The sequence below is a fragment of the Myotis yumanensis genome, unplaced genomic scaffold, assembly GCF_028538775.1.
Source record: "Myotis yumanensis isolate MYYU_CA2020_CCGP unplaced genomic scaffold, mMyoYum1.0.hap1 SCAF_11, whole genome shotgun sequence".
Classification (NCBI taxonomy): Eukaryota; Metazoa; Chordata; class Mammalia; order Chiroptera; family Vespertilionidae; genus Myotis; species Myotis yumanensis.
Genome location: NW_027223762.1, coordinates 12115331 through 12143309, shown reverse-complemented (window position 1 = coordinate 12143309; position 27979 = coordinate 12115331). Strand labels below are relative to the sequence as shown.

At 37.3% G+C, this 27979-nt stretch overlaps 1 protein-coding gene across 2 annotated transcripts in view; it reads right to left on the bottom strand.

Annotated features, from left to right (window-relative positions):
* Positions 1 to 27979, bottom strand: part of BABAM2 (BRISC and BRCA1 A complex member 2) — a 351823-nt gene that overhangs the window by 311552 nt on the left and 12292 nt on the right. For both annotated transcript variants that reach the window (XM_070428913.1, XM_070428914.1), the window contains exon 3: positions 16366 to 16442. In XM_070428913.1, the coding sequence (XP_070285014.1) occupies positions 16366 to 16442 (77 nt within the window). The remainder of the gene's footprint in view (positions 1 to 16365; positions 16443 to 27979) is intronic.

The following is a 27979-nucleotide window of genomic DNA, read 5'->3' as shown; positions in this document are numbered from 1 at the left end:
AGGCCCTCAAAGACTGTGCTTCAGAATTTGGACTGAGTAGGTGCTCAGTAATGACTGGATAATGGTCGGGTGAAAGTTCTCTGAGATTTGTGGATTCTTTCTTTCCTTTCTAGAGGAGATGGTCAACCCTGCCAATGTAGGTAAAAAGTCTGATGTTTGAGTGTGACCAGCTGGAACCTGTCTTACCCAATTGTAGTGAAATTACACTTAGAAAAACAGAAAAAGGAGAAACAGAAAAAGCAGTAAAAAATAAAATTAAATTAACTGGCGAAGAAACAATTTTGCAATTTGCTCTATGTTAAAATGACCAATTATCTTATTTCAACATTAAGCAGCATTCTTTAATCATGACAGACTCTAGGCATACTGTCAAGCAACATATTTATGTCTAACTAATCATATCATGATCTGCTTATCAGTTCCATCCCAAGGACAGAATCAAAGGCCATGCTACTCTGGGGATAAATTCAACTTATTCTTTTCTTCCCAATGTACCATACTCATCATTCTATAATAAGAGTTCAACCTATTAACAGTTATTCTTTACAGAGTAAAATTAGTCCTATTCTAGCCCAAGTGTTGCAAATTACTTCTGCTAGTCTTTTCCTAGGTTCTTTCTAAATATGCATGTAAACCAGTTAGATCTATATAACCTTTCATAGTTCCTAGCCCTTTCTTCGATGAAGAAACTATGCTGCTCTTTCTCAAATCTTTAGATACCCCTATCCCACTTAAAGGTCCCAAAAATTAGTTTCCTTCCAATTAAGACCTTCCACATAAGATATACTCTTTTAGTGCCCTGGTTTCACTCATTTAATAAACAAACATTTCTTGATCAGCTACTATGTAAGCCATGTAAACCTTAAAGATCACAGAGGTTCCTATCCCTGGAGTTTAACAACATATTATTTCAGGAACTACAGATTTCATTTGCTATAAATAATCTAGATATCAAACACAAAATTTCTTCCTTCATGCCATCCTTAGTGAATTATCAGGAGTTGGGCTATTTCTATGATGATACTGCCTGGTGTCCATACATCTGACATAAAATCCACCTTCAGAAAGTTCACTTTTTTCTGTAAAACAACACAATTTTTCTTTCCTTTCTCTTCATTCATCTTAAGAACCAGAACATACACACACAAAAACAGGAGATATACTAATGATGTTGTTGAACCTTACAAAAGATGGGAATTTTTTTCTTTTAAAAGATGAAAATTTTATAAAGATGAAAAGAATCAGAAATAGAAATGATCTGTGCCATAATCGATTGTAAGAATGCTATTTAAGCCCTAGCTAGTGTGGCTCAGTGGATAGAGTGCCAGCCTGTGGAACAAAGGGTCCCGGGTTCAATTCAGGTCAAGGGCACGTACCTTGGTTGCAGGCTCCTCCACAGCCCAGGTCCTGGTCAGGGCTCATGCAGGAGGCAACCAATCGATGTGTTTCTCTCCGTCTTTCCCTCTTTCCCCTGTCACCCCCCAAAAAAATCAATGCAAAAATATCCTCAGGTGAGGATTTAAAAAATATAAAAAGAATACTATTTTAAGACTGACCCCTGTCAGAGGGGAGGAGGTAAGGGAACTGGGTGAAAAAAAGTGAAGGGATTAAGCAAAAAACAAACAAACAAAAAACCTTATAGACAGACAAAGTGGTGATTTTCAGAAGGAATGGGGTGAGGTAGGAGAGGGTAAAAGGAGATAAATGATGGAAGGAAACTTCGTTTGGGGTGGTGAACACACAATACAATATACAGATGATATATTATAGAACTGTATCCCTGAAACCTATATAATTGTATTAAGCAATATAACCCAAATATTTCAATAAAAAGAGAATATTATTTAAAATAACTCATGGGCCCTAGCCGGTTTGGCTCAGTGGATAGAGCATCGGCCTGTGAACTGAAGGGTTCCAGGTTCAATTCCGGTCAAGAACACATGGCCAGAGGCAGTCAATCAATGATTCCCTCTCATCATTGGTGTTTCTATCTCTCTCTCCCTTCCTCCCTGAAATCAATAAAAATATAAATAATAATAACTCATGCATGAGTTTGTATTCTCTTTAGAAGTAGGTTCTTCTCTTACATGAACTGGGCTAGAGGTGATTCCTATTTTACATAAATAAAATCAACTTGCCAAAATGAGACTTCTGAGTCATAAGACAGGAGGAGCATTGCTCACTTTTCTAAATTCCCAACATAGTTTACCCATTATGGTATGATAAATTGGAACAACTCAAACAATACATTTATCTTAACATTAAATAGTAAAGACATGTGCTTTAAATATCTCTGTGTTCCACAGAGTATGAAAATCCAAGGCAAATACTTAAGTCATATCCAACGTGAATAGTCTTGATAGACGCTGTAACAGGAAAAAAATCAAACTGTAAAGGGAAAGAAACAGAAACAAAAAACAAAAAACAGTAACGGGGCAATAACATGGCCTAAGTAATTAGACTATTCTTGAAAAATCAAAGCCCAAAACAAAACAAAACATCTTGATGTGACTGATGACTTAAGCATGACTTCATTTGCAGTGAGTAGGGTAAAGGTGTCTACCACTAATGCACATACATGTATTATGGAAAAAGACAAGATTTCAAAGGATGTCAAAGATCACTCAAGTTTTTGCCCTAGATTAACAAAATGGAAAGGGTAATTTCAAACTGCTACTCAGCACTTTTTGAATTTGCCAAAGTTTGAAGATTTTTGTTCTTTCAAAGGAAGAAAGCAGTGATGAGTAACAATAGTGTGCTTCCTGGCCTTAGGAAGAAGGAGATGGGAGCTACAACTGCACTTCCTAGAGAAGTAGACCAGCTGCCTTCTGCAATCTGAGATCAAATTGCCAAGAATGTACAGGATAGCAGTTGTGACAGATGACCCAAAATACTGATCTGTTTGTTGCAAAGAGGATGTAGTGCAAACCACACAGGAACTTACAGGAAACCAGCCCTCAGGCTGGCACTTACACATTCAAGAAGGCTAGGAATCCTGGACCTTTGACAGCCAAATTTCATCATCTTGATCTGTAGACAGAGTTATCCTTCAGAGAGAACAGTCAGGAAAATCGTGTACAAAGACCTGGTGCCTATTCCTATTTTATAACACTGGGCCCTGCCTGAACCAGTGGTTTCCTCATGTGTTAAAAGTCCACCCAAGGCCCTACAGCACTACTTAACCAAAAATCACATGTTTGCTGGCACACACCTTCATTCTCTCAGCCATGAGCCCACTGAATGCCATAAATGATTCACAGGCTGTGATGATGGTAAGAAGAAAAACTAATAATTGGAGTTCACCAAATAATGAGTCATACTCTGGGAGAAAATAAATCATCATTGTCAGTCCAATGGCATGAAATTTTAAAAATTGTTTTTAACATTAATATTCATTCCATAAATTTGGCAAAAGGAAAACAATTGAGAAACATGTGATATTTGGTTTGCTTATGCCTTACAAAAGTCCAGTTCATGCTCCAGGAAAAAAGAATGAGTAGGATATCTATTACCTATTCCTAGACTTGCCTTCTGGACTCACTGCTGCCAAGTTACTCATTCTCCCACACAACACTTTTCATACTAATTTTGACCCTTAAGAATCAAAAAGAAGTCTTGCCTTCTTTGCACCCAAATGCCAAAATGGAATCTTTTAGTATTTCACCTTTATAAAGGGAATGTTTGAAAACAGGCCTCTTTGGCTGTGACATCAGTGCGTTACGGAGGCCTCCAAGGGCCGGAGGAAACGTTCCCAGTCCCTCGCAGTGCTGCGGCACTCCTACGGTGCAATCTGGCAATGGCCAGGGACCAAGTCTTTAAAGCTGTTTTATGGTATTTAACATATGGTCATAAATTGCTCAGTGCTCTAAAGAGGGGCTAAATTTGCCACCCCTATTGATGAGAAATGTTCTTATTTATTTAAATTTAGTAGCAAATTGGCACTTCTCCAGATGGAGAGGTTTGGGCATAAGTACAAAGGAAGAAATAACTAGAGATGAGTTGTAACTTTTCTAGACACTGAATGCAACCACATCCTCTTAGGCTTCCAGCACCACTATCAAACAGGGTTATCATATAGAACAACAATAATATGAAAAGATTCTAGTTTCTAAGGCACAAAAGGGAAAACATAATTTTTATTGAAAATGCAGAAGAACTTTAAAAAAAGAAACATCTTCTTGCCTGGCTGACATAGCTCAGTGGTTGAGCACAGATCTATGAGCCAGGAGGTCACAGTTCAATTCTGGTCAGGGCATATACCTGGGTTGCCGGCTTGAGCTCCAATAGGGGGAATGCAGGAGGCAGCCAATCAATGATTCTCTCTCATCATTTATGCTTCTCTCTCTCCCTTACCCTTCTTCTCTCTGAAATCAATAAAAATATTTTTTAATCATTCCTCTTAATCTTCAAGCTAACTCTATTCCCATTCATCTCTCTTCCCTTGTCGCTTCATTCCTCCCACAAGTTACATGTGTCTGGTCTTCATCTGAAATCCTGTATCAACAAAACTCCCTGCAACTTCCAAATCCTCTAGCATCTACTTTTCTATTTTGTTGTATTTTTTGTTAAACTGTTTATTTGTTTAATGGCTCTAATGCCCTATCACTAATGATGACCCTACTAAAACATTTTGTTCCCTTCCTTTTACAACCTAGCCCTGTAGCCAAAGGCAGAAGAAAAACAAGGATTTATTTTTTTGTTGGAGTTGTTACTAAGGATCTTAGTGTGAATGGTATCAAAAGGAAAATGTGAAGGGTAAAGCCACTGCTGGTTTTCTTTTTTATATGCTGACACAGAACTGGCTGAAGAAGAATCCAAAGATGATTATCTTTCCTGACTCTGAAAACATGAATAAGGATTTCAATAAATTAGAGGTTTGATAGCAGCCTGGGAACAGTATTAAAAGAACAGTTCTATGAAGAATTAGTAGTCTGGTTATAGCACACAGAGGTCTTACTTTTTAATTTCAACAGAAATGAAGATCTGTATCTAGCACATAAATAAATACATATAAAAAAGATAAATTTATTAAGAATCAATATATACAAGTTAATATGAATGATGTCATATACTAGAAATTAAGACATGGTTCATATCTTTTGGGGGAATGGAAATATGAAATCTCAATTATTTCCCCTAAAGCAGACTAATGATCCAGTGAAAATCAATGGAGATCAACTATCAGAGAATGCCACGTAAAGCCTGCCATGCAAGAACCTGAAGGGTCTGGAGTGCCTGTGCCATCTGAAATTACCATCAAATGTCTCAAAGGTCATTTGCCAACTTCTGTCTGAAATATCCTAGAGATGAAGGCAATTCAATGCCCTTACAGGCCAAAATAATAAAAAATAGGGACTAGTTCAAAACAAACAGAAGCACATCTGGGCCCTCCATACACTTCCATAAAGAACCTAGTGTCCTAAGTACCCTTCATTCTTAAGTCAGACCAGAATTTTTAAAACTCTACTTTACCTCCTCTGAAAAAGTATGAGTCTTTCTTTTCTGATCTGAAGGCACTATTGCCCGTGCCATAATCTTGCAAAAAAATGGGTTGGAGGAAACCACCCTGAAATACAAAGATAATTAATAGAAATGTAGGCACTTGTTGGCACCAACTTTGTACCCTCAACAAGATGCTGTACACTTACTAAAATAGTCCATATTTTAGGCCATAAAAGAAGTCTCACTACATTTAAAGGGATCTAAGTTATACAAAGTATGTTCTTTGATCATAATGGAATTAAATTCAAAATCAATTACAGAAAGATATCTGAAAAATCTAGAAAATTCTGGAAACTAAATGTCACATTTCCAAATAACTCATGGGTTAAAAAAGAAATCAAAAGGGAAATTAAAAATATATCATGAATTAAAATGAAAACACAACATATCCAGACCACTGGGATACAGCTAAAGCAGTAGTTAGAAATTTATAGCACTAGACACCAATTTTAGAAAAGAAGAAAAATCTCAAATCAATAACCTAGGTCAGAGGTGGGGAACCTTTTTCCTGCCAAGAGTCATTTGGATATTTATGACATCATTCGAAGGCCATATAAAATTATCAACTTAAAAATTAGCCTGCTATATTTGGTCAAACATTTAATTAACTCACCTCTAATGCCTTGACAGGGCCAAACCAAATTATTTCTCGGCCTTATATAGCCCTCAGGCCTGACGTTCCCTACCCCTGTCCTACCTAGATGAATAAAATTGAAAAATTAGCCAACTGTTAAATTGGACTTCACCAATATTAAAAACTTCTGCTCTTGGAAAAATACCATAAGAAAATGAAAAGGGAAGACACAGAATGGGAGAAAATAGTGACAAACAACTTCTTTCTAGACTATATAAAGAACACATAACTCAACAAAAAGACCAACAATCAAAACATTGAGCAAAAGATTTCAACAGACACTTCACAACAAAAGATATATGAATAGCCAATAAGCACATAAAAATGAAAAGTCAAAACCATAATGATACACCACTATACATCCACTAGAATGGATATAATGTAAAAGACCAACAATACTAAATGTTGGCAAGTATATGGGATAACTAGCCTGCTCATAAATTACTAGTCCTATATAATAAAAGCGTAGTATGCAAATCGTCCCCTCGACTGGGAGTTCGTCCAAGAATTCGACCAGGAGGCGGGGCCGGCCGGGGCAAGGGAGGGAGTACCCGGCTGGCAGCCATCAGCCACTAGGGACCCTACCAGTGCATGAATTTCGTGCACTGGGCCTCTAGTCCTATATAATAAAAGCCTAATATGCTAAGTGTCCAGTCATCCGTTCAACCAATCAAAGCATAATATGCTAATGATATGCTAAGGCTGCTCAACCACTCACTATGACATGCACTGACCACCAGGGGGCAGAGAGTCGTTATGACATTCACTGATCACCAGGGGGCAGATCTTCGACCAGTAGGTTAGCTTCCTGCTGGGGTCCAGCCAATCGGGACTGAGCGAGACGGTCAGGACATGCCCTGGAGCCTTCCCACAGTCCCTCCCTGGCTGGCCAACCTTCCACGTCCCTCCCTGGTCCCGATCATGCACTGGTGTGGTCCCCTGGCCTGGCCTGTGCCCTCTCACAATCCGGGACCCCTCGGGGGGGTGTCAGAGAGCCAGTTTTGGCCCGATCCCACAAGCCAGGATGAGAGACCCCACTGGTGCATGAATTCGTGCACTGGGCCTCTAGTAGTTATATAAAATAGTACAACCACTTTGAAAAACAGTTTAAAAATGACATACTTATAAAGTTAAACATACACTTAGTTTACAACATAGCAATTCTACTCCTAGATATTACCCAAGAAAATGAAAACACAAAAAGACATATAAAAATGTAACAGCAGCTTTATTCATAATAGCCAAAAACTGGAAACAACTCAAATGTCCTTTAATAGAAGAATGAATTAAAAAACAGTGGCCTATTCATACAATGTTATACTAGTCAGCAATAAAAAGTACTAATATAAGGGATAATATGGACAAATCTCAAAACATCATGCTGAAAGAAGACATACACAAAAACTATCTAGTATGTAAATCCATTTATATGAAATTCTAAAACAGGAAAAACTGTTTTATAGTTTCAGAGAGACTAAAAGCTCGGGGAGTGGGGAGATGGTGGCAGAGGACTGACTTAAGGGAAGGAAACATTCTTTATCTTTGGGGGATGAAAATGTTATATATATTGACTGTGGTGAAGTAATTAATTATAGGTATTTACAACAGCCAAAATTTATGTAACTGTACATCTAAAATAGGTACATTTTAATATATGTAAATTATACTTCAATAAAGTTAATATTAAAAAGTGGGCTATAAATATATATCTCAGAATTATTGTGTGATTAACGGAGATAATGTGTTGCCCTAACCGGTTTGGTTCAGTGGATAGAGCATCGGCCTGCGGACTGAAGGGTCCCAGGTTCAATTCAGGTCAAGGGCATGTACCTTGGTTGCGGGCACATCCCCAGTGGGGGGCATGCAGGAGGCAGTCGATCAATGTTTCTCTCTCATCTATGTTCTGACTCTCTATCTCTCTCTCTTCCTCTCTGTAAAAAATTAATAAAATATATTTAAAAACAAACAAAAAAAATAAAATAAAATAAAGGAGATAATGTGTTTAAGTAAACCTAACTCTACAAAATAAATGCTCAGTAAGTTAGTTTAGCAATTTATCAACCACATTTAATAAACTATAATCAGCATCAAAGCCAAATTTATTTATTTTTATATATTTAGCTATAACTAAGCTGACTTTATAAATATAAGTTAATATTCATTACTATTCTTAAAATTTTTTAAACATTCCATGAATTCAAAAAAAAAATTCTGAAATACCAGAACAAAGGAAAAATAATGTCTAATCCACAAAATTAGCACTTCTTACTTGCCTTTCATGAGCATTTTAGAACATTCACTAAATCAAAGGTGACCTGCCTCCCTAATTAGCCTCTAAAAATACCTTGAATGCTAGATAATAATCTTTAAGTAAATGAATCCTTTGAAAAGATAAAAATAAAGTAAAATTAACTACGCTACCAAGGAAAATTATAATGCCTCTCAGCATGATGCAAAATACTAAATCCACTTACACAGTATCCAACTTTTTACTCAGCTCAACTGTTACAAGTCATAGTAAAAATGGTTAACTCCTGCTCTCCTTGCAGGTGATCTTGGAGACTATGTTTGGCTGCAGGAACACACACATATCAGCCAAACCACTTTAGATAGGATCAAAATGAAATTGATTTCAATATTCAGTAAGGCAGAAGTTCTAGAACACTATTTGCAACGTGTCTATTAAAATCTTCGTATATGTTTGACTATTGTTTGACGATTAAATGGTGCATTCCATTTAAATCGCAGTTCGAAGATTGGTTTAAGTTCATTGTAATTATTCTCCAAAAAATACAAACTTACATTCAGTGATGTGTTATGGAAGCCTCAGAAATGAATGGTAATTTTACACTGCTCCTCTGAGAACATTGGAGAGAATGTATTATCCAAATCATAATCTTTTCTTTTCTTTTTTTTTTTCAGTTTTTCCTCTGGAATAGTCAACTTCAAAATCTTTGGAGATAATTTTTTGGCATGACTTCTTCACTGCCACAAATGGCTTTGAAATAATCATCATTCCTCTCAGATGATAAATGAAGAGTATTGGGAATCGAAGATGGCGGCATAGGTAAACACTGGAGATTGCCGCCGTAAACAACCACTTCAAAAATACAACTAAAAGTCGGAGCAGACATCAACCAGAACCACGGGAAGGCTGGCTGAGGAGAGTCTCTTCAACTAGAAGCAAAAACAACAGCATTCCGACGCTCAGCGGAGGCGCAGTGTGGAAAATTTAAAGGTACGGCGGTGCGGTGGTGAGGGTGCGCGCGCAAAGCGGGCTGGCGGCTGAGGGCGCGGTTGTCGATTTCAATCAGGAGGGAGTCTCAGACTCTGGGCTACAGATCCGGGCGAGTCTCTAGGGACCCAGTCTCAAACGGGAGAAGCGGGACTGTCTGGCTACGGCCCCTCCGAGGTTTGCAGCGATTGCTGGGACAGAGAGGCAGAGCCCCTGGGGACGGACTGAGAGCGGCCATAGCTGCTCCCTCCCCCCGCCCTGTTGAGCCCGTCCCGCCCAAACCCTGCGCACAGCCATTTGCCGATCGCCTCAGGCAAGGGCTGGACTAGCGCCTCCCCTGAGGACTGAAGTTTTCCCACAGCTGATTTCCACAGCCAGTCGGCCTGATGGTCAAATCCCTCTAGTGTTAACTACAACAATTAAGGCTTCGCTAGAACAAGACTGCGCACAGAGACCACAAGGGGGTGCACCAAGAAAGCATAAAAGATGCGGAGACAAAAAAACATGACAGAAATGGAGGATATGGAGCTAAGAATCGCAATTTTGAGGGCTTGCCATAAATTTGTGCAGAGCCTCACGAAAACTAATGAGACCCTCGATGCTACGATAAAGAAATTAGAAAGTAAGCATACACGGACTGAAATAAAGAATATTATACCCAATAGCAGACCAGAGGAGCACAAGAATCAAACCAAAGATTCGACAAAAAACACCCAATTGGAAAAGCAAAATGAAAAAAGAATCCGAAAGTGTGAAGATAGTGTAAGGAGCCTCTGGGACAGCTTTAAGCGGACTAATATCAGAGTCATTGGAGTGCCAGAAGATGAGAGACAGCAAGATATTGAAAACCTATTTCAAGAAATAATGGCAGAAAACTTCCCTCACCTGGAGAAAGAAATGGACTTACAGGTCCAAGAAGCGCAGAGAACCCCAAACAAAAGGAATCCAAAGAGGACCACACCAAGACACATCATCATTAAAATGCCAAGAGCAAAAGACAAAGAGAAAATCTTAAAAGCAGCAAGAGAAAGAGGCTCAATTACCTACAAGGGAATACCCATACGACTGTCAGCTGATTTCTCAACAGAAACTTTGCAGGCCAGAAGGGAATGGCAAGAAATATTCAAAGTGCTGAATACCAAGAACCTACAACCAAGATTACTTTATCCAGCAAAGCTATCATTCAGAATTGAAGGTCAGATAAAGAGCTTCACAGATAAGGAAAAACTAAAGGAGTTCATCACCGCCAAACCAGTATTATATGAAATGCTGAAAGGTATCCTTTAAGAAGAGGAAGAAGAAGAAAAAGGTAAAGATACAAATTATGAACAACAAATATGCATCTATCAACAAATGAATCTAAGAATCAAGTGAATAAATAACCTGATGTACAGAATGAACTGGTGACTATAATGAATCAGGGACATAGAAAGGGAATGGACTGACTATTCTTGGGGGAAAAGGGGTGTGGGAGATGCGGGAAGTGACTGGACAAAAATCATGCACCTATGGATGAACTCAGTGGGTGGGGAGTGAGGGTGGAGGGTGGGGTGGGAGCTGGAAGGAGGGGAGTTATGGGGGGAAAAAAGAGGAACAAATGTAATAATCTGAACAATAAAGATTAATAAAAAAAAAAATGAGAGTATTGCTTCTATTGTTAAAGATAAAGTGGAAAATGTCTACAGTTTCATTTGGAAGCTCTTTAGAAAGAATTCCTGAGACAGTGCAACAGATGCCCTCTCAGAGTACCTGCCCAAGCCCATGTTGACCTTGTGCCAAACTGGCCTCTAGTAACCAGGCTGAGAATACATAACCCAGAACTCTTGGCTAAATGACTGGATCATGAGTGGACACCCAGCTCAAGCTGCCAATCAGACCCTCTCTCCTAGGAATTTAGATTCCAAGACCATAGGCAACCTCCGGTGGCCTTGAATTGAGTTACCACTTAAGAGGCTCAGGAAGTGATTTATATTCTGTGTGAAGAGAAACAGAAATCTAGGGGAGTGGGGCGGGGGGGGGGGGGGGGGTGATAAAATGACAATAGAGTATGATGTGGGAGAAAGACACAGATACTGACTGGCTACTATGGTGTCTACCATCTTTCTGGAGTCCCTGGTACCAGTGCCTATGAGGAGTGGCTACACTTCCCACCCTTGGACACCATGGAATTCACTTAATTTCTAATAGAGACAAACAAAAAAGTCTCTTTAATTTTTGTTTATTCTAATGGGTTTCTTATAACCAAACAGTCCCTGATTAAAGTAAATTGTTAGTATGGAAAATCATTTTTTTTAAAAAAAAGATAATTTCAAATTTGAAACCAGTCAGCAAACCATTTGCTTTACCAGCCACAGACTTGAATGATATTACAGTATTGCAATCATCTCTCTTTATAGTTACATAGTATTATTTAACCAACTTGTAAAATTGAAAATACTTAAGAGTTCTGTCACTTCCTCATCAAACCTCATCATTGCCAGATCCAAAGAATGAACATGGTTCATTCATTCTACTAACACTTACTGAGCACCTCTAAATGTCAGGCAATACACCAGAGACTGGAAATAAAATATGATCAAAACAGCCTATTCTCTGGCTTATTTAAATAGGGTACACAAAACACAAGCATAATCTCTTCAAGAATTAAGTGCTGTAGATCATGACTAGGGTGGCTATTTTTTACAAATATGCATTTATATGAAGCTCATTGAACTTCCTCTGTGAACTTTACTACAACTGATAAATTTTCACTCATTTTAGTGGCACCATCATAGACTTTAACATGTATTTTATTTAAATCAACCACTGGAAGATGCACTTTTACAATCCTCTAAGTACCAGCTGTCTCTTCTACAATAATGAAATTCCAGGATTTCTCTTAAATTCAGATAGCCTTTGATATTTCCCATAAGAATCTTACACAACGTGGTAACTCTTTCACTGTCCCAACATTGAAGAGCTATCTCTTCACATTAATAGAGCTGAGGAAACAGTAACATCATTCCTAATGTACTGCAATCTGCAGGTCCCTTGTGTTTCAATTACTTCATTTTGAATGTGGGTAATTCTTGTAGGAATCAATTCATGAATTCATGGGTAGAAATATACCCTCCTCTTTGTCTTTCATTCTCAATATCCTTAACTGCACAAAATTTCCTTTACTCACAGAGAAAAATTTATAGAAAACTGTTTTCTAATATATAAAATATTCTAAAATATAAAATTTAGTTGTACTAGTATGCTATTTTCACTGATCTGCTTTGAGAAAGTAGAGCAAAATATATAAAGACAAAATTGACACAGACTCCAGATCTGCAAAGTACTGTATGTCCTTTCTGTTTTCTGTACTGTTAAGAGCAATGTTCCAGTTACAAATTCCTTGTATAATAAATAACTTCTAAAAACTGAATTTATGTTGGTAAAAGATAGGTACAACTAACAGAATGTCACATTCTCTATAACACCATACTTCAAACAACAAAAATCTGAACACAAAGATTAATTTATGCATAAATTCATTTCATCAACAAATACTTAATTGAATATCTTTACTGTGCTAGGGGCTAAAGATATAACTTAATAAATAATACCATCTCCATCTCAAACTTCATTGAGTTTAAAGTTATGAAATAAAATTACCATAAGCTTTAATAATTTGATTCAGCCTTGGTTAAAATTACAATTTAAGTCACACATCATAACTTTTCAATTGGGTTTAATGAAAAACTTCAGATAAAGTTGTATACTATGATCAGTGCAAGACCCACCCTGCCATTAAATGATAGTGAAGAAAGAGTAAGATAAAAATCCAAAACGGGAGAGTGAAGAGGAAGAAGAAAGAGTAGCAATCGGTAGATGAGACATTTCAACAAATTCCTAGAAGGCAGAATGCAGATGGAAAAGCAGTACTTGATGAAACAGGGCAGAGAAAGCTCTGGCTGCAGTAACATGAGAAAGAGGCTACTGATGAGCAGGAAGCCATCTGTCCTGGTAAATCCATAAAAACTTGTGGTCATCCAGTGTAAGGAGAGGTAAGAATGAGACATGGGGCTAAGAACAGGGAGATTTACAATTAAAAGCTCCACAGGGAGCACGGCCGGTATAGCTCAGTGGTTGAACATCAACCTATGAACCAGGAGGTTATGGTTCAATTCCCGGTCAGGGCACATGCCCAGGTTGCAGGCTCATCCCCAGTAGGAAGTGTAAAGGAGGCAGCCAATCGATGATTCGCTCTCATCATTGATGTTTCTGTCTCGTTCTCCCTCTCCCTTCTTTCCTTAAATCAATAAAAAAAATATAGTTTTTTTTAAAAGTTCCACAGGGAATATTTACTGTCACGGTAAGAAATGTCCAAACCTGTAGAAGATTTTTATAAGAGTTTATTTGAGTGAAACTGACAACATATGCCAGGGAGTAAGATCTCAAATGCTCCCACAGAACAACAGTTTTGCAGCTTCTTTTATGCATTTGAAATTAAGGAAGGGACATAAGGAAGACTGAAGAAAGCAAGGAGGGGATAGGATTACAGAATAGTTAACAAGATTATGTGTTCTCTTGAAGGTTGACACCCCCTTAGAGGTATTTCAAAGGTGTGTTAACCTAGACGCACAAGCACCATGGACAGGCTGGTTTAAAATACTTCACTATATAAGTTATAGGCCTAAATGACACTTTAGACCACATTAATTTAATTGATATTGTTAAAGCATCTCATCCCAAAGCAGCAGAATATATATTCCTTTCAAGTCACATGGGCCCAGCATTATTTACAAAAGCCAAGATATGGAAGCAACCTAAGTGCCCATCAATGGATGACTGGATAAAGAAGAAGTTATACATATATATCTCGGCCATGAAAAAGAATGGAATCTAACCATTTGTGACAACATGGATGGGCCTAGAGGGTATTATGCTAAGTGAAATAAGTCAGAGAAACACAAGTACCATATGATTTTACTTATATGTGAAATCTAAAGAAAATAAATGAACAAACAAAATAGAAACAGACTCATAGATATGTAGAACAGACTGATGGTTGCCAGAGGTCTGGGTGAAAAAGGTGAAGGGATTAATAAGTATAAGTTGGTAGTTACAAAACAGTCATAGGAATATAAAGTACAGCATAGAAAAAATCAATAATGTTGTAGTAAATGTCTAACCACTATTCCATACCCCTAAAACTAATATAAAATAATATTGTATGTCAATTATAATTGAAAAATAAATAAAATAATGTTATAGGCCTGGGGTATGACTATCCACCACGACCTGCCCAGTTAGGGATTTATAATCAGATCACCCTATAAGGTTACCCACAGAACCCCATTTTTCATCCACAATACCAACCCTCTCAAAAAATGTCATGGTGGCCAGATATGTAACTCCAGAAAAAATATGCAAGGAATTTTCTAAAGAAATAGAACAAATAATTTAAGGGAGAGCTATAACAATTAAACTCTAAAATATGACATGTAGGGGTTCCTCATACTAACAGCTAGCCCACCATTAATCCATACACTCAGTGAGCCCAGGCCTACACAGAAGTCCCAATCAAAGTTTCATTGTCTGTCTTAAATATAATTGGACAATCAAAAATCACCTTTTATTTGAGGAAAGGCTATAGAATAACAGAGGGGTGAAACAAATGATAAACAAAAATAATCCCTGGGGGGGAGAGGGTAATTAAGATAATTCAGAAAACTTTAAAAAAAAACTTCTATATCCTTTCAAAAAAATTTTTTTAATTGATTTTAGAGAAAGGAAGGGGGAGAGGAAGAGGGGAAGGGGGAGGGGGAGGGGGAGGGGAGGGGGAGAGGGATGGAGGGAGAGGGGGAGGGAGAGGGAGAGGGAGAGGGAGAGGGAGAGGGAGAGGGAGAGGGAGAGGGAGAGGGAGGAAGGGAGAAGGAGAGAGGGAGGGAGGGAGAGAGAGAGAGAAACTCATGCTGGTGCCCTGATCAGGCATTAAACCCTCAACCTGGGTATGTGTCCTGAGTGGGAATCAAACACACCACCATATGGACGATCTCCAACCAACCCATACTGGCCAAGGCTGAAAACTTTTAAGATACTATATTCATAAAATAAGAACAAAACATTGTGAAAGAAACAGAGAGCAAGAGTAAGAAAGAACTCTTAAAAATTAAGATACCTAATTATGACTGTGGTAATAAAAAATCATCAGAAGAGCTCTACAGGAAAAGTGGAAGGGTGGAGGGAGACAGGAATCCGAGCAAATTATTTGAGACTTTGTTCCAGCAAGATAAAGGGGTAACCTGTTTACCAAGATATAACTATACAAAACAGATTTCTCAATACATAGATTCTACAAAAAAAGGTCAAATCCAAGAGAACAACAAAGGTAAATCCCATGTGACAACTGTGCAGGAGCAGGCCTGCAGAGCAATCATTCAAGCAATTTATAGACAGAGACCAGAGAATTACAGATTTAGAGTAAATCATGTTATCAATCTTGACAATGCAAAAGGAAAATAATAGAAAACAAAAGTTGGGAGGTAAAGGCAGGGGCTATTATCTTCATCTTATAAAGTGGGGAGCCAAAAACACTGTGGTTAATGCGAAACTAAATAAAAGCATACCACGTGCTCATTGTCACTGTAGAGAGACTGTGCTTAAGTAATAACAGTGCTAACTCTGTGCCAGGCACTTACTAAGAATTTTTACAGGCTGTTCATTTAACTGTACAACACAATGCTTTAAATAATCCTTTAAAAATGTAACCAACACAGGAACCAATACTGATGATATAATCACATTAAAGAGGAGGAAAAAGGAGAGATAAAGGGTGAAGTGAAAACAGGCTGATGCTTCATGTCTCAGAGGAGGAAGTCAAAAAATAATAATACCTAAAATTGGTAAGTCAAGAAACAGAAGCACCAGCATATTATTTAACTATATATATCATCCCCAGAAGAACTGAACCCTAAAACAATTTCTGTAATCTACATTTTTAGTAAAACAGTCATCACTGACTTACATTTTAATGTCTCTCCAGCATATGGTATATGCAGTTTAAATCGGTCACAATTGGGTCCAGGAGTCAGTGACGTGCAGCTTTTAAAAAAAGAAAAAGAAAATATTTTTTAAAACCCCACATATTTAAGATATTTAACAAAGTAAATAAAAAGTGATTTATAAATGAAAGATTAAAACAATGGCTTACAGAACAAAATAAAAGCCCACGGTGGTCATGGAGGCCAAGACAGTAAGACTTGCCCTAAAACAAATAATTTATTTATCTCACAATAAAATATATATGTCTTCTAACAATAAACACCAACACTGCTTCACTTATTTCTCTCAAAGAAATGTATCCTTCTTCTAATATAGGTATATCGTCCAAAAGAGATCTGTAGTCTTTGATGCCAAGAATTATAAAATAAGAGTAACTTTATGGTCACATTTTAAACACAGACTCTTAGCTTTCACTCAGCACTAAAAAGAGCCCAGGCCCAGCTGATATGGCTCAGCGGTTGAGTGTTGACCTATGAACCAGGAGTTCCCGGTTTGATTCCTGGTCAGGGCACATGCCTAGGCTGCAGGCTCAATCAATCCCCAGTGTGGGGCGTGCAGGAGGCAGCCGATCAATGCTTCTCTCTCATCATTAATGTTTCTATCTCTCACTCCCTCTCCCTTCCTCTCTGAAATCAATATTTTTTTTTAAAAAGGGGAAACTTAGTGAAAAATGTGAATTATGATTTTTTTCAACAAATGCTTCTTTATTAAGTACCTATAATAATGAAAAGTAAAAGCTGATGAAACACTGCCAAAAAGAGTGTTCTACCATGCGTGTTTTAATGAAAATTATTTTCTCAGTAATAAGTATAGGAACTGTATACACGTACATCAATGACATAAAAGAGGGAACAAAGCTCTCATAACTTGATTAAATAGGCTCTACAATGTGGCACTATTGATTTATTTAGCAAACTCTAAGTAAATAAACTCTTTAAATAAATAGTGAAAGATAAATTTGGATTTGAATCCTCTAAGTCATTACTAGGTCCTAGTTACGGAGATCATTAAAGACCCACTATAAAGAGGAAAAGTTGGCAATTTCAGTGCACTTTATATGGTTATAGGGACAGCTGAGAATTAATCTGGATTAACACAGCTAAAACAAGATATAATATAACCCTTTAAGACGATAGCATTTTTAAGACAATGCAAAACATAAGCAAAATAAATGCTTTCTAATTTAATGCTAAACCTATTATTTCACATATTTTCTGGAGAAAATAATCATTTAAACCATATCTATGCTTCAAGTCATCTAAAAAGAACTAAGTAGATGGGTCCAGGGTTCCTTCCCTGAGTCTACGTCAGCTTCCTTTCCCCAGACTATTAATTTACCATTTGGCATGTTCTCCTACACAGCTTCCTGTTTTCTTGATAATGACGTTTGTGCTTAACAATATTCAACATCAGCTGAGAAGGAAGTCTTCAGCTTTGGCAACCTAAAATAACAGGTGACCGTGAAATAAAACAGGCTCAGAGACCAATAACTGCCTGTTAAATAACTATTAAGTCATAAATTAGAGTGAATTATTGTTAGCTGATGTTCACCACATTTTCATTTTACAGAATTAATTTATTTTCTCTATCATCAATGATTCGACTCAGACTAAATCAGTTTTAGAATTATCAGTTTCTCCACTGAAACACAACAGTAAAGAAGCTAGAAGACTGATATGGGCTATCTTAACAGCTATCAAAATAATCTATAAAACAAAATTGCACTAAGGTAGATTTTTTACAATGTTCTCTAGCAGAATGGAACTATCTACTTGATGACAAATGGTGTTCCTAATACACCAAGTATATCCTCTATATCTCTAGAGCCTGAAATCTATTTCTAGGCCCTACTAGAAAATGATGGATTCAATTCTTAGCATAAGATTTCAAAATGCCATTACCAAAATAAGTGACTCAGCCCAGAATGCTTTTAAAATTATGAAAATAAACTATTTTTTAAATGTGTTTGCCAGTTCATGTGGCGTCAAGTGTTATTCCCAGTTTCTATGCTATATCTCCATTTATGGATGATAGATTTCCAATCTACTTTAGGGAGTATTTTTAAATGTTAGTAAGTACTCCTATAACAGAATTGAGGTTTAGATTAAATGTTATTTCAGTAGGTATAATGGGCTCAAATATTATTTTTAACAGTTAACTAGGAGAGGGAAAATCTTTTAATTGTTTTAGATGCTTAGGTCATTAATGTTTAAGCTTTCTTCTCTAATATGTGCATTTAATTCATTGTTAACAGAAGAGAAAATTAATAGAAAAGTGCAAGATAAAATTACACAGCCATTCATGATTTTTAAAACTCTTTGCAAATAAGGATAAAAAAGAAACTTCTTTAATATGATAAAGGCCGCCTACAACAACATCATACTTAATAACAAAATGTTAAATTTTTTCCCTTTGAGATAAAAAAAAATGAGACAAGGATACTGTGGACCCTGAAAAAGAAGATACCTACTAAGAAGGGCTCCTGGTGGTTAACTGGGCTCAAATTTTCAAAAACAGCCCAGCAGCCATTTCTACACAGGGGCCTCTCTTGCAAACTGCACTTCACAGAGAAGTCTGCACTTAACTGTCTGCCTGAACTGTGTTTCTGCCAGAGCCAGCCCTTATAAAGGAGTTTCTGAAATCCTATTTCAACCAATGGGACTAAAGCTTTCTCCATCCAGTCAGAGCTGTGCAGCTATATCCCACCCCACCCCCCATCAACAGCTTCACCCACCAATCAGAGCAGCTCCATTATGACCAATCAAGAAAGTATCCCTTGGATGAATCAAACTGGGAGGATCTGGAGTCCTCATCTGCATGAGGACAGACCAATCAGGGACCAGGGGGTGGGCAGCTCTGTCTATATAACCCTGTAGCTCTAAGAAGCATACTTTCCCTTTCCAGTGGGGAGCAGAGCTGTCTAGCCAGAGAGGGGCCTAGTCCCAGGGCTGCCCCACAACCATGCTGTATCACAATTGAGATGTTTTACACTTAATAAAGCTTCCTTCTTCACCTCACCCCAAATTGGGGTTCATGTTGGTGTTGAATTGGTGCCAACAACCATAGTTGACAATACCTACCTGTTCTTATCACTTTTATTCAACACTGTGCTGGAGGTCCTAGCAAATAAGTAGCATGGGAAAATAAGGATGTAAATACTGAAAAGGAAAAAATGAGACTATATTTTTTTGCAGATAATATGACTGTGCATGTAGAAGTTTTTAAATCTTCATATGCATTACTGGAAATAATATGTTTAGCAAAGTTGCTAGACAAAGAACATACTCAAAAATACACAGTATACTGCATAAAGCTATATACCAGTGATGGCGAACCTATGACACGCATGTCAGAGGTGACACGCAAACTCTTTTGGTTGATTTTTCTTTGTTAAATAGCATTTAAATATATAAAATAAATATCAAAAATATAAGTCTTTGTTTTACTATGATTGCAAATATCAAAAAATTTCTATATGTGACACGGCGCCAGAGTTAAGTTAGGGTTTTTCAAAATGCTGACACGCCGAGCTCAAAAGGTTCGCCATCACTGCTATATACCATCAACAATCACCTAAAAGATTAAAAACTTTTAGAAAGATGCCATTGAAAATAACATCAAATGATCAAATCTATAGAAATAGATGTCACCAAATAAGTGTAAGGTATCTATTTAGAAAGCAATTTTTAAGAAGAAAATAAAGAAAAATAAGTAAATGAACACAGACATATGTACATAGATTAAATTAATCTGGAACCTAAAAAGCAGATTCATACAATGTTAATAACAGCAGCATACTTTGAAATAGCCCCAAACTGAGCAATTAAAATGTAATTTCAAACTGGATCCCCAAATGCCCATCAGCTATAGGATAGGGAAATAAATTAGGATACAACCATAAAATGAAATATATAGCAATGGAATAAATAAATTACACCTAAATCCAACAATATAGATTAATCCCATAAACATACTGATGAATGAAAGAATAAATACTGTATGATTCCATTTGTTTAAAGCTCAAAACCAGAAAAAGCTATAGTGCTTGTGTACTGATAAAAATTTATAGAGCCGCAGGAAAGTGATGACTATAAGTCAGAACAGTGGTTTATCTATGGGGAAAGAAGAGAGTGGTGACTGGAAGAAGACACATAGGGGGCTTTGGGGGCATTGCCAACATTTGATTTCTTGATCTAGGTAGTGATAACACAGATGTTCAGGTTTTGGTATTTATTAAGATGTAAGAATATGATTTCCACTACCTGTGTTTCAACAAGCCCTCCAGGTGACTCTGATTCACACTCAAGTTTGAGAGCCACTGCTTTAAATATGTACTATGTCCTGGGCTTAGTAATAATCACAGTAATTAATGCCAGTTGATCAAGGTAGCCACCTGTATATGCAAGTTCACATTTTCCTTTCATGAGGGGTTGATAGTGGTTCTCTCAATTATTCAGTTACCTTCAGCATACTGTGATATGCTACATGAATGTAAGAAATCTACTGCCTAGTTTTAACTATACTAAAGGACTTAAGAAATGAATAAGTGGCTTAAATTGATTCTTGCAAAGAATCTGTGGCTAGAAAATAATACCAACAAGTACAGACAAATCTTAAGGTGGGTGGGGTTGAAAACTAGTCTTTTGGCATAGCGCATGCAGCCAATGTTGCATTTCTTCCATTAGTATTTATATATTTTTAGAGATTTCTTTTTCAGCTATGACAGGTGAAAGTACCATATCATAAGTAACATTACTAGTACAGTGTTGCTTTTTTCATCTTATATAATTCTTCTTAACTTATATTTTACATAAGTAAATACACATATTTTATAATTAAATAAATATAATATGCATGTATTGGGGGTTCATTAGCAAATTATTTGAGGTGCATAATCAAAAAAGTTCAGATTGCTGCTCTGAGTTAAAGAAAGGAGCCCATTCTCAGGAAACTGTAATCAAAAAACAAAAATCAAACTTATGAAAGTCAAACAAGGCACAATTTAAATAACAATTCAAGACAACAATAGATACAAGTCACAAAGCAATTAACATGATTAATTGACAAATTAGTGGTTAAAGAAAATAAGCACAATAGAAGCTGAGAGAGCAGAGAAACCACTTGTAGCCCGGGAAATCAAGGAAGTGTCACTGAATAGGACTGGCCTCTAAGAATGAGTTGGATCTGAACAGGCTAGGAGAAAGAAAACTACCCGCAATTGTCCTTAAATAAGGGTAAATGCAAGGTGATGGAGATATTCTGCTAGACTGAAAGCTCTATAATAAAACAGAGTTAATTAAACTTAGAATCCCTTAGTGCCCAGCAGCATACCTGCTGGACCACAGGAAGCACCTGATAACTAGTGCATTAATAGCGCAGGTGAGCAAGTGGAACTGGGGAGGACAAGCACACTCCAAGGTCATGTCAAAGTCAAAGCAAATTACATAAATGCCCTGGACTGATTCCTGTTCCAACTGTGGGAATGCTGGTAATTCTTACATTAATAAATACTATAAGAAATCCCCAGGGCCCTAGCCAGTTTGGCTCAGTGGATAGAGCATTGGCCTGCAGACTGAAGGGTCCCGGATTCGATTCCAGTCAAGGGCACATGCCCAGGTTACAGGCTCAATCCCCAGAAGGGGAGGTGCAGGAGGCAGCAAATCAATGATTCTCTCTCATCATTGAAGTTTCTCTCTCTCTCTCTTTCCCTTCCTCTCTGAAATCAATAAAAATATATTTTAAAAAAAAGAAATCCCCAGAGACAAGGCCAACTTACACACTATTTCTATTCATTTAATGTACAACATCATTTTATAAAAGTAATTTTACACTAAACACTTAATTTGTTCAATAAAAATATTCATGTAACCTTTTTAGGCCACCATTTTCATTCCTTGACCTGAAACATGTACTAAATGGATGTATCCTTAGCCTCTGAATTCTGGGGCTTTATATTTCATATCATTTGTATACAGTTGACCCCTGAACAACACAGGTTTGAATTACGTGGATTTTTTTCAACCAATACTATAAATGTATTTTCTCTTCCTTATGATTTTCTTAATAACATTTTCTTTTCTCTAGCTTACTTTAGTGTATGAATATAGTATATAATACATATAACATACAAAATATGTGTTAATCAACTGTTTATGGTACCAGTAAGGCTTCCAGGCAACAAAGAAACAAACACAGGGAAGCAGCCAAAATGCGGAGACAAAGAAACATGTCATAAATGAAAGAAATGGAAAAAAGCAAATTATTGGATATAGAGTTCAAAACCATGGTTATAAAGTTACTCAAGAATCTTCTAGAAACCTCCAAAAAAATAGAAAAGGACTAGTCAGAAATTACGCATACATTGACTGAAATAAAGAACAATATACAGGGATTCAACAGTAGAGTAGAGGATTCTGAAAATCAAATCAATGACTTGAAATATGAGGAAGCAAAAAAAAACCCAACCAGAAGAGCAAAAAAAAAAAAGAATCCAAATATATGAAGGTAGTGTAAGGAGCCTCTGGGACAACACAAGCATACTAACATTCACATTTTGGGGGTGCCAGAAGAAGAGAAAGAACAAGATATTGAAAACCTATTTGAAGAAATAATGACAGGCCGAGCCGGGTTGGCTCAGTGGATAGAGCGTCGGCCTGCGGACTGAAAGTCCCAGGTTCAATTCCGGTCAAGGGCATGTACCTGGGTTGCGGGCACATCCCCAGTGGGGGATGTGCAGGAGGCGGCTGATCGATGTTTCTCTCTCATCGATGTTTCTGACTCTCTATCTCTCTCCCTTCCTCTCTGTAAAAAATCAATAAAATATATTTAAAAAAAAAAAAAAAAGAAATAATGACAGAAAACTACCTGGTGAAAGAAATAGACTTACAAGTCCAGGAAGTCCAAACAAGTGGAACCCAAAGAGGATTACACCAAGACACATCATAATTAACACATTGCGTACCGCATAGAAATCTCTAAGATATATGCCAGGGACTGCACGTTTTTGGGCAAACTGCACGTTATTTAAATCATCATAATGCACTTTAGTGTTGTTTTTCAATAATTATAACATTTTTATTTACAAAAACAATTAAACAATTAAAGTTCCTAGTACTTTTTTAACGTATGGTACTGCGTAAAACATTTTCCTCTATGAAGAGGGACCAAACAAAATTTACATAAGTGTCTAGATTCGCTCCTTTTTCCATGGGCATGAAAAACGAGAACACACGTGAGTGGTCCTTAACAGATGGCGCGCGAAACATGAGAAAACTCCTGAGCAGTACGAAATGTGTTAAAATGCCAAGGGCTACAGACAGAGAATCTTAAAAGCAGCAAGAGAAAAGCAGTTAGTTACCTACAAGCGAATGCCCATACGACTGTCAGCTGATTTCTCAACAGAAACTATGCAGGCTAGTAAGGAGTGGCAAGAGATATTCAAAGTGATGAATAGCAAGGACCTACAACCAAGATTATTCTACCCAGCAAAGCTATCATTTAGAATTGAAGGTCAGATAAAGAGCTTCACAGACCAGAAAAAGCTAAAGGAGTTCATCAACACCAAAACAGTATTATATGAAATGTTGAAGGGTATTCTTTAAGAAGAGGAAGAAGAAGAAAAAGAAAAAGATAAAAAAATATGAACAACAAAATGGCAACAAATACATACCTATCAACAATTGAATCTAAAAATCAAGATAAGCGAATAAGAAATCTAATGAACAGAATAAACCAGTGAATAAAATAGAATCAGAGGCATGGAAATAGAATAGACTGATGATTCTCAGAGGGAAGGGGTTTAGGGGCAGGAACAGATTAAAAAAAGATCTTACATGCATACTAGAGGCCCGTGCACTGGAAGAAGCATCCCTCAGCCTGGCCTGCACCCTTTTGCAGTCCAGGACCCCTTGAGGGATGTCCGCCTGCTGGCTTAGGCCTGCTCCTGTGTTGAGGGTCTGCCCCCTGGTAGTCAGTGCGCATCATAGCGACCAGTCATTCTGGTCATTCCGCCGTAACAGTTGCTTAGGCTTTTATTATATAGATATGCATTATCTATGAACACAGACAATAGGATGGTGAAGGCCTGGGGTAGGGCGTTAACCGGGTGGAGGGGAGCAACATGGGGGGAAAAGAGGGACAACTGTAATAATCTCAACAATAAAGATTAAAAAACTAAAAATTAATTAAAATGTGCATGAATAAAAGAAAAGTGTTTACAAAATGAGACTGTATTGTAAACATTTCTCCTTACTCAAAAGCCATGTGTACTAAGTACAGCACAAGAAACAGAGTCAATAATATTGTAATTCGTGTATATGATATCAGGTGCGTATTAGACTTAAGGGGTATCTCCTCATAAGTTATATAAATGTCTAACTACTATGCTATATGCCTGAAACTAATGTAATATTGAATGTCAACCATAACTGAAATAAAAATATAAGTAAGTAAAAGTCATGCTTCCTTGATATATATGCAGAAAACATAAAGTAATAATGCTCTCTGAGTTTTTACTGATCCAACTAACTGAAAATTTTCGTAATTTCGAGAGAAGTCTCATTCTTATAACCATCTATCGTATTTGTTCTACTATATTTACTTTAGAAGAAAAAAAACAGTATTTCAGATTATCCAAAGTGTAGTTAGGAATTACTTATTACTAATGTACTACTGTCAAAACCAGGGGTCCTCAAACTTTTTAAACAGGGGGCCAGTTCACTGTCCCTCAGAACGTTGGAGGGCCGGACTATAGTTTAAAAAAAAACTACGAACAAATTCCTATGCACACTGCACATATCTTATTTTGAAGTAAAAAAACAAAACGGGAACAAATACAATATTGGTATTTGCATGTGGCCCGCGGGCCGTAGTTTGAGGACCCCTGGTCTAAACGCTGAGACAGAATTCTAAAAAGGTCAACTCCTCTAGACTGTTAGAATGCAGAAACCCTTCTAGAACAGTGCAACTCAAAGTGGGGTCCATGGACCAGTGCTGGACTATAAACTGTTACTATCCACAATGAGATAAACACAGGAATTGAGAGCAAGAATTTAGAAACTTTTATAGCAATTTGTAAGAGTAGCTTTAAGTCTTATGAATCCAATATTTAAAGCTCAGCTTTGTATTCCATGTATTTTTAATTTCATTTTTCTAGTAATTCATTTTTATTGTATTTTACAGAAATATCACTTGGTGACAGAATGGAAATTTTTTAAATTACTTTTAGAGAGACAGAGTCAGACAGAGGCAGAGACAGAGACAGAGACAGAGGAGCCATCAATTTGTTGTTCCATTTATTTATGCATTCATTGATTGATTCTTATATGTGCCCTAACAGGGGATCAAACCTGCAACCTTGGCATATCGGGACCACGCTGTAACCTACAGAGCAGCCCAGCCAGGGCCTCAAAAAAAAATTTTTTTTAATCCTCACCTAAGGATATGTTTCTACAGATTTTGAGAGAAGAGGAAGGGGGGGAGAGAAAGAAAAAAGAGGGAGGGGGGAGGGAGGAAGAGAGAGAGAGAGAGAGAGAGAGATAAGAGGTGAGAGGAAAACATTGTTCAGTCGCGCCCTCCCCCCCCCCCCCCCCCCCCGCCCCCGTACACTCCTGACTGTACACTTCTGACCAGGGATCAAACCTGCAACCCCATATATGCCCTAATGGGAAACTGAACCCACAACCTTTTGGAGCACGGGATGACACTACAACCAACTGAGCTACCCAGCCTGGGCTGAAAATGGTTTTAAACATTTATGTAACTTTGGTCTTTCACCAGAGTTTTAGAACACTTCTCTAAAGATCCTTTAAATGCTGAATGTCACCGAAACCGGTTTGGCTCAGTGGATAGAGCGTCGGACTGCGGACTGAAAGGTCCCAGGTTCGATTCCGGTCAAGGGCATGTACCTGGGTTGCAGGCACATCCCCAGTAGGAGATGTGCAGAAGGCAGCTGATCGATGTTTCTCTCTCATCGATGTTTCTAACTCTCTATCTCTCTCCCTTCCTCTCTGTAAAAAATCAATAAAATATATTTTTTTTAAAAAAATGCTGAATGTCCTTGAATATGAAGATAAACTGTTTTACTTTGCTGTCCTCCAATCTCCCTATTCACCTTGGTTTCCCACTGTGATAACAAACACTATTAATTTATTCCTTTCCAAGTGTTCTTTTGATATCTCTGCTAAGTTGACAATAGTATCAATATAGTTCATTGCTTAGCATTTATCATCAGCTTATCTGTCTGGTTGCTCATAATTTATAACACTACTTCATTTGCATTCAGATGTAGCTCCAACAAATTCTTGAATTCATTCCTTTTAAGAAGATATTAGTTAATTTGATGATCCAGTCTGGCAGGGTCACCCAATCTTCCACATGACTGCTGCCATAATCCATGGCAGTAAATCATAGAATTTTTTAGACAGTCTAAAGATAGTACAGTTCAGTTTTAAATCCCAGGTCCCCATGCCTAAAGCAAGGGCCTGCAGAATCCTGAACTCATGCTTAAAGACTTGTTATCTCTGCAATTTTGCCCATTTCCCTGGATTCTCAATTCTCCATTTGAACTATTTTGGTTCCCAGAATCCTTTTCTGACTTACATATTCTTTTATTCCTTATGTAAATATATCCAAAGATGAATTTAATATATATATAACACGAGCTTTTCCCATATATTTTCTTCTAAGAGCGTTATAATTTTAGCTCTTGTGGTGCGGTCTTTGATTCATTTTAAATTTTGTGTATAGTATATGATAAGGGTCCAATTTCATGTGGATATCCAGTTTTCCCAACACTGTGGAAAAGACAGTCTTTTCTCCATTAAATGATTTTGGCAGCCTTAGCCATATATCTGAGGGTTTACTAGTATTTCTGTGCTCTCTATTCTCTTCACAATTAGTCTTTATGTCTTTCTTTATGCTAGTACCATGTTCTTTTTTAAAAATATTTTATATGTTTTTATTGATTTCAGAGAGAGGAAAGAAGAGGGAGAGAGAGATAGAAACATCAATGATGAGAGAGAATCATCAATTGGCTCCTCCTGAGGATCGAGCCTGCAACCCAGGCATGTGCCCTGAACTAGGAATTGAACCATGACCTCCTGGTTCATGGGTTGACGTTCAACCACTGAGCAACACTGGCCGAGCAGTACCATGATCTTTTGATTACCATAGCTTTGCAGTACATTTTGAAATCAGGAAGCGCAAGACCTCCAACTTTGTTCTTTTTTTTTTTTTTTTTTTTTGGCTATTCAGCATCTCTTGAGCTTCCATATGAATTTTAGTATGCTTTTTTTTATTTCTGAAAAAAACATCATTGAGATTTTTATAGGGATGGCATGGAATCTATCAATTGCTTTGTTTAGTATTGACATCTTAATATTAAGTCTTCAGTGAACGCAGGATGTCTTTCCATTATCTGTGCCTTCTTTAATTACTTTCAGCAATATTTTGTGATTTTTTGAGTATCTAAGAGTCTTTTGGCTTCTTGATTAAGTTTATTCCTAAGCAGTTTATTCTTTCTGGTTTTTATCGAAGCTCAATCACTGAGCCACGCCAACTGGGCATGAAATAATGGG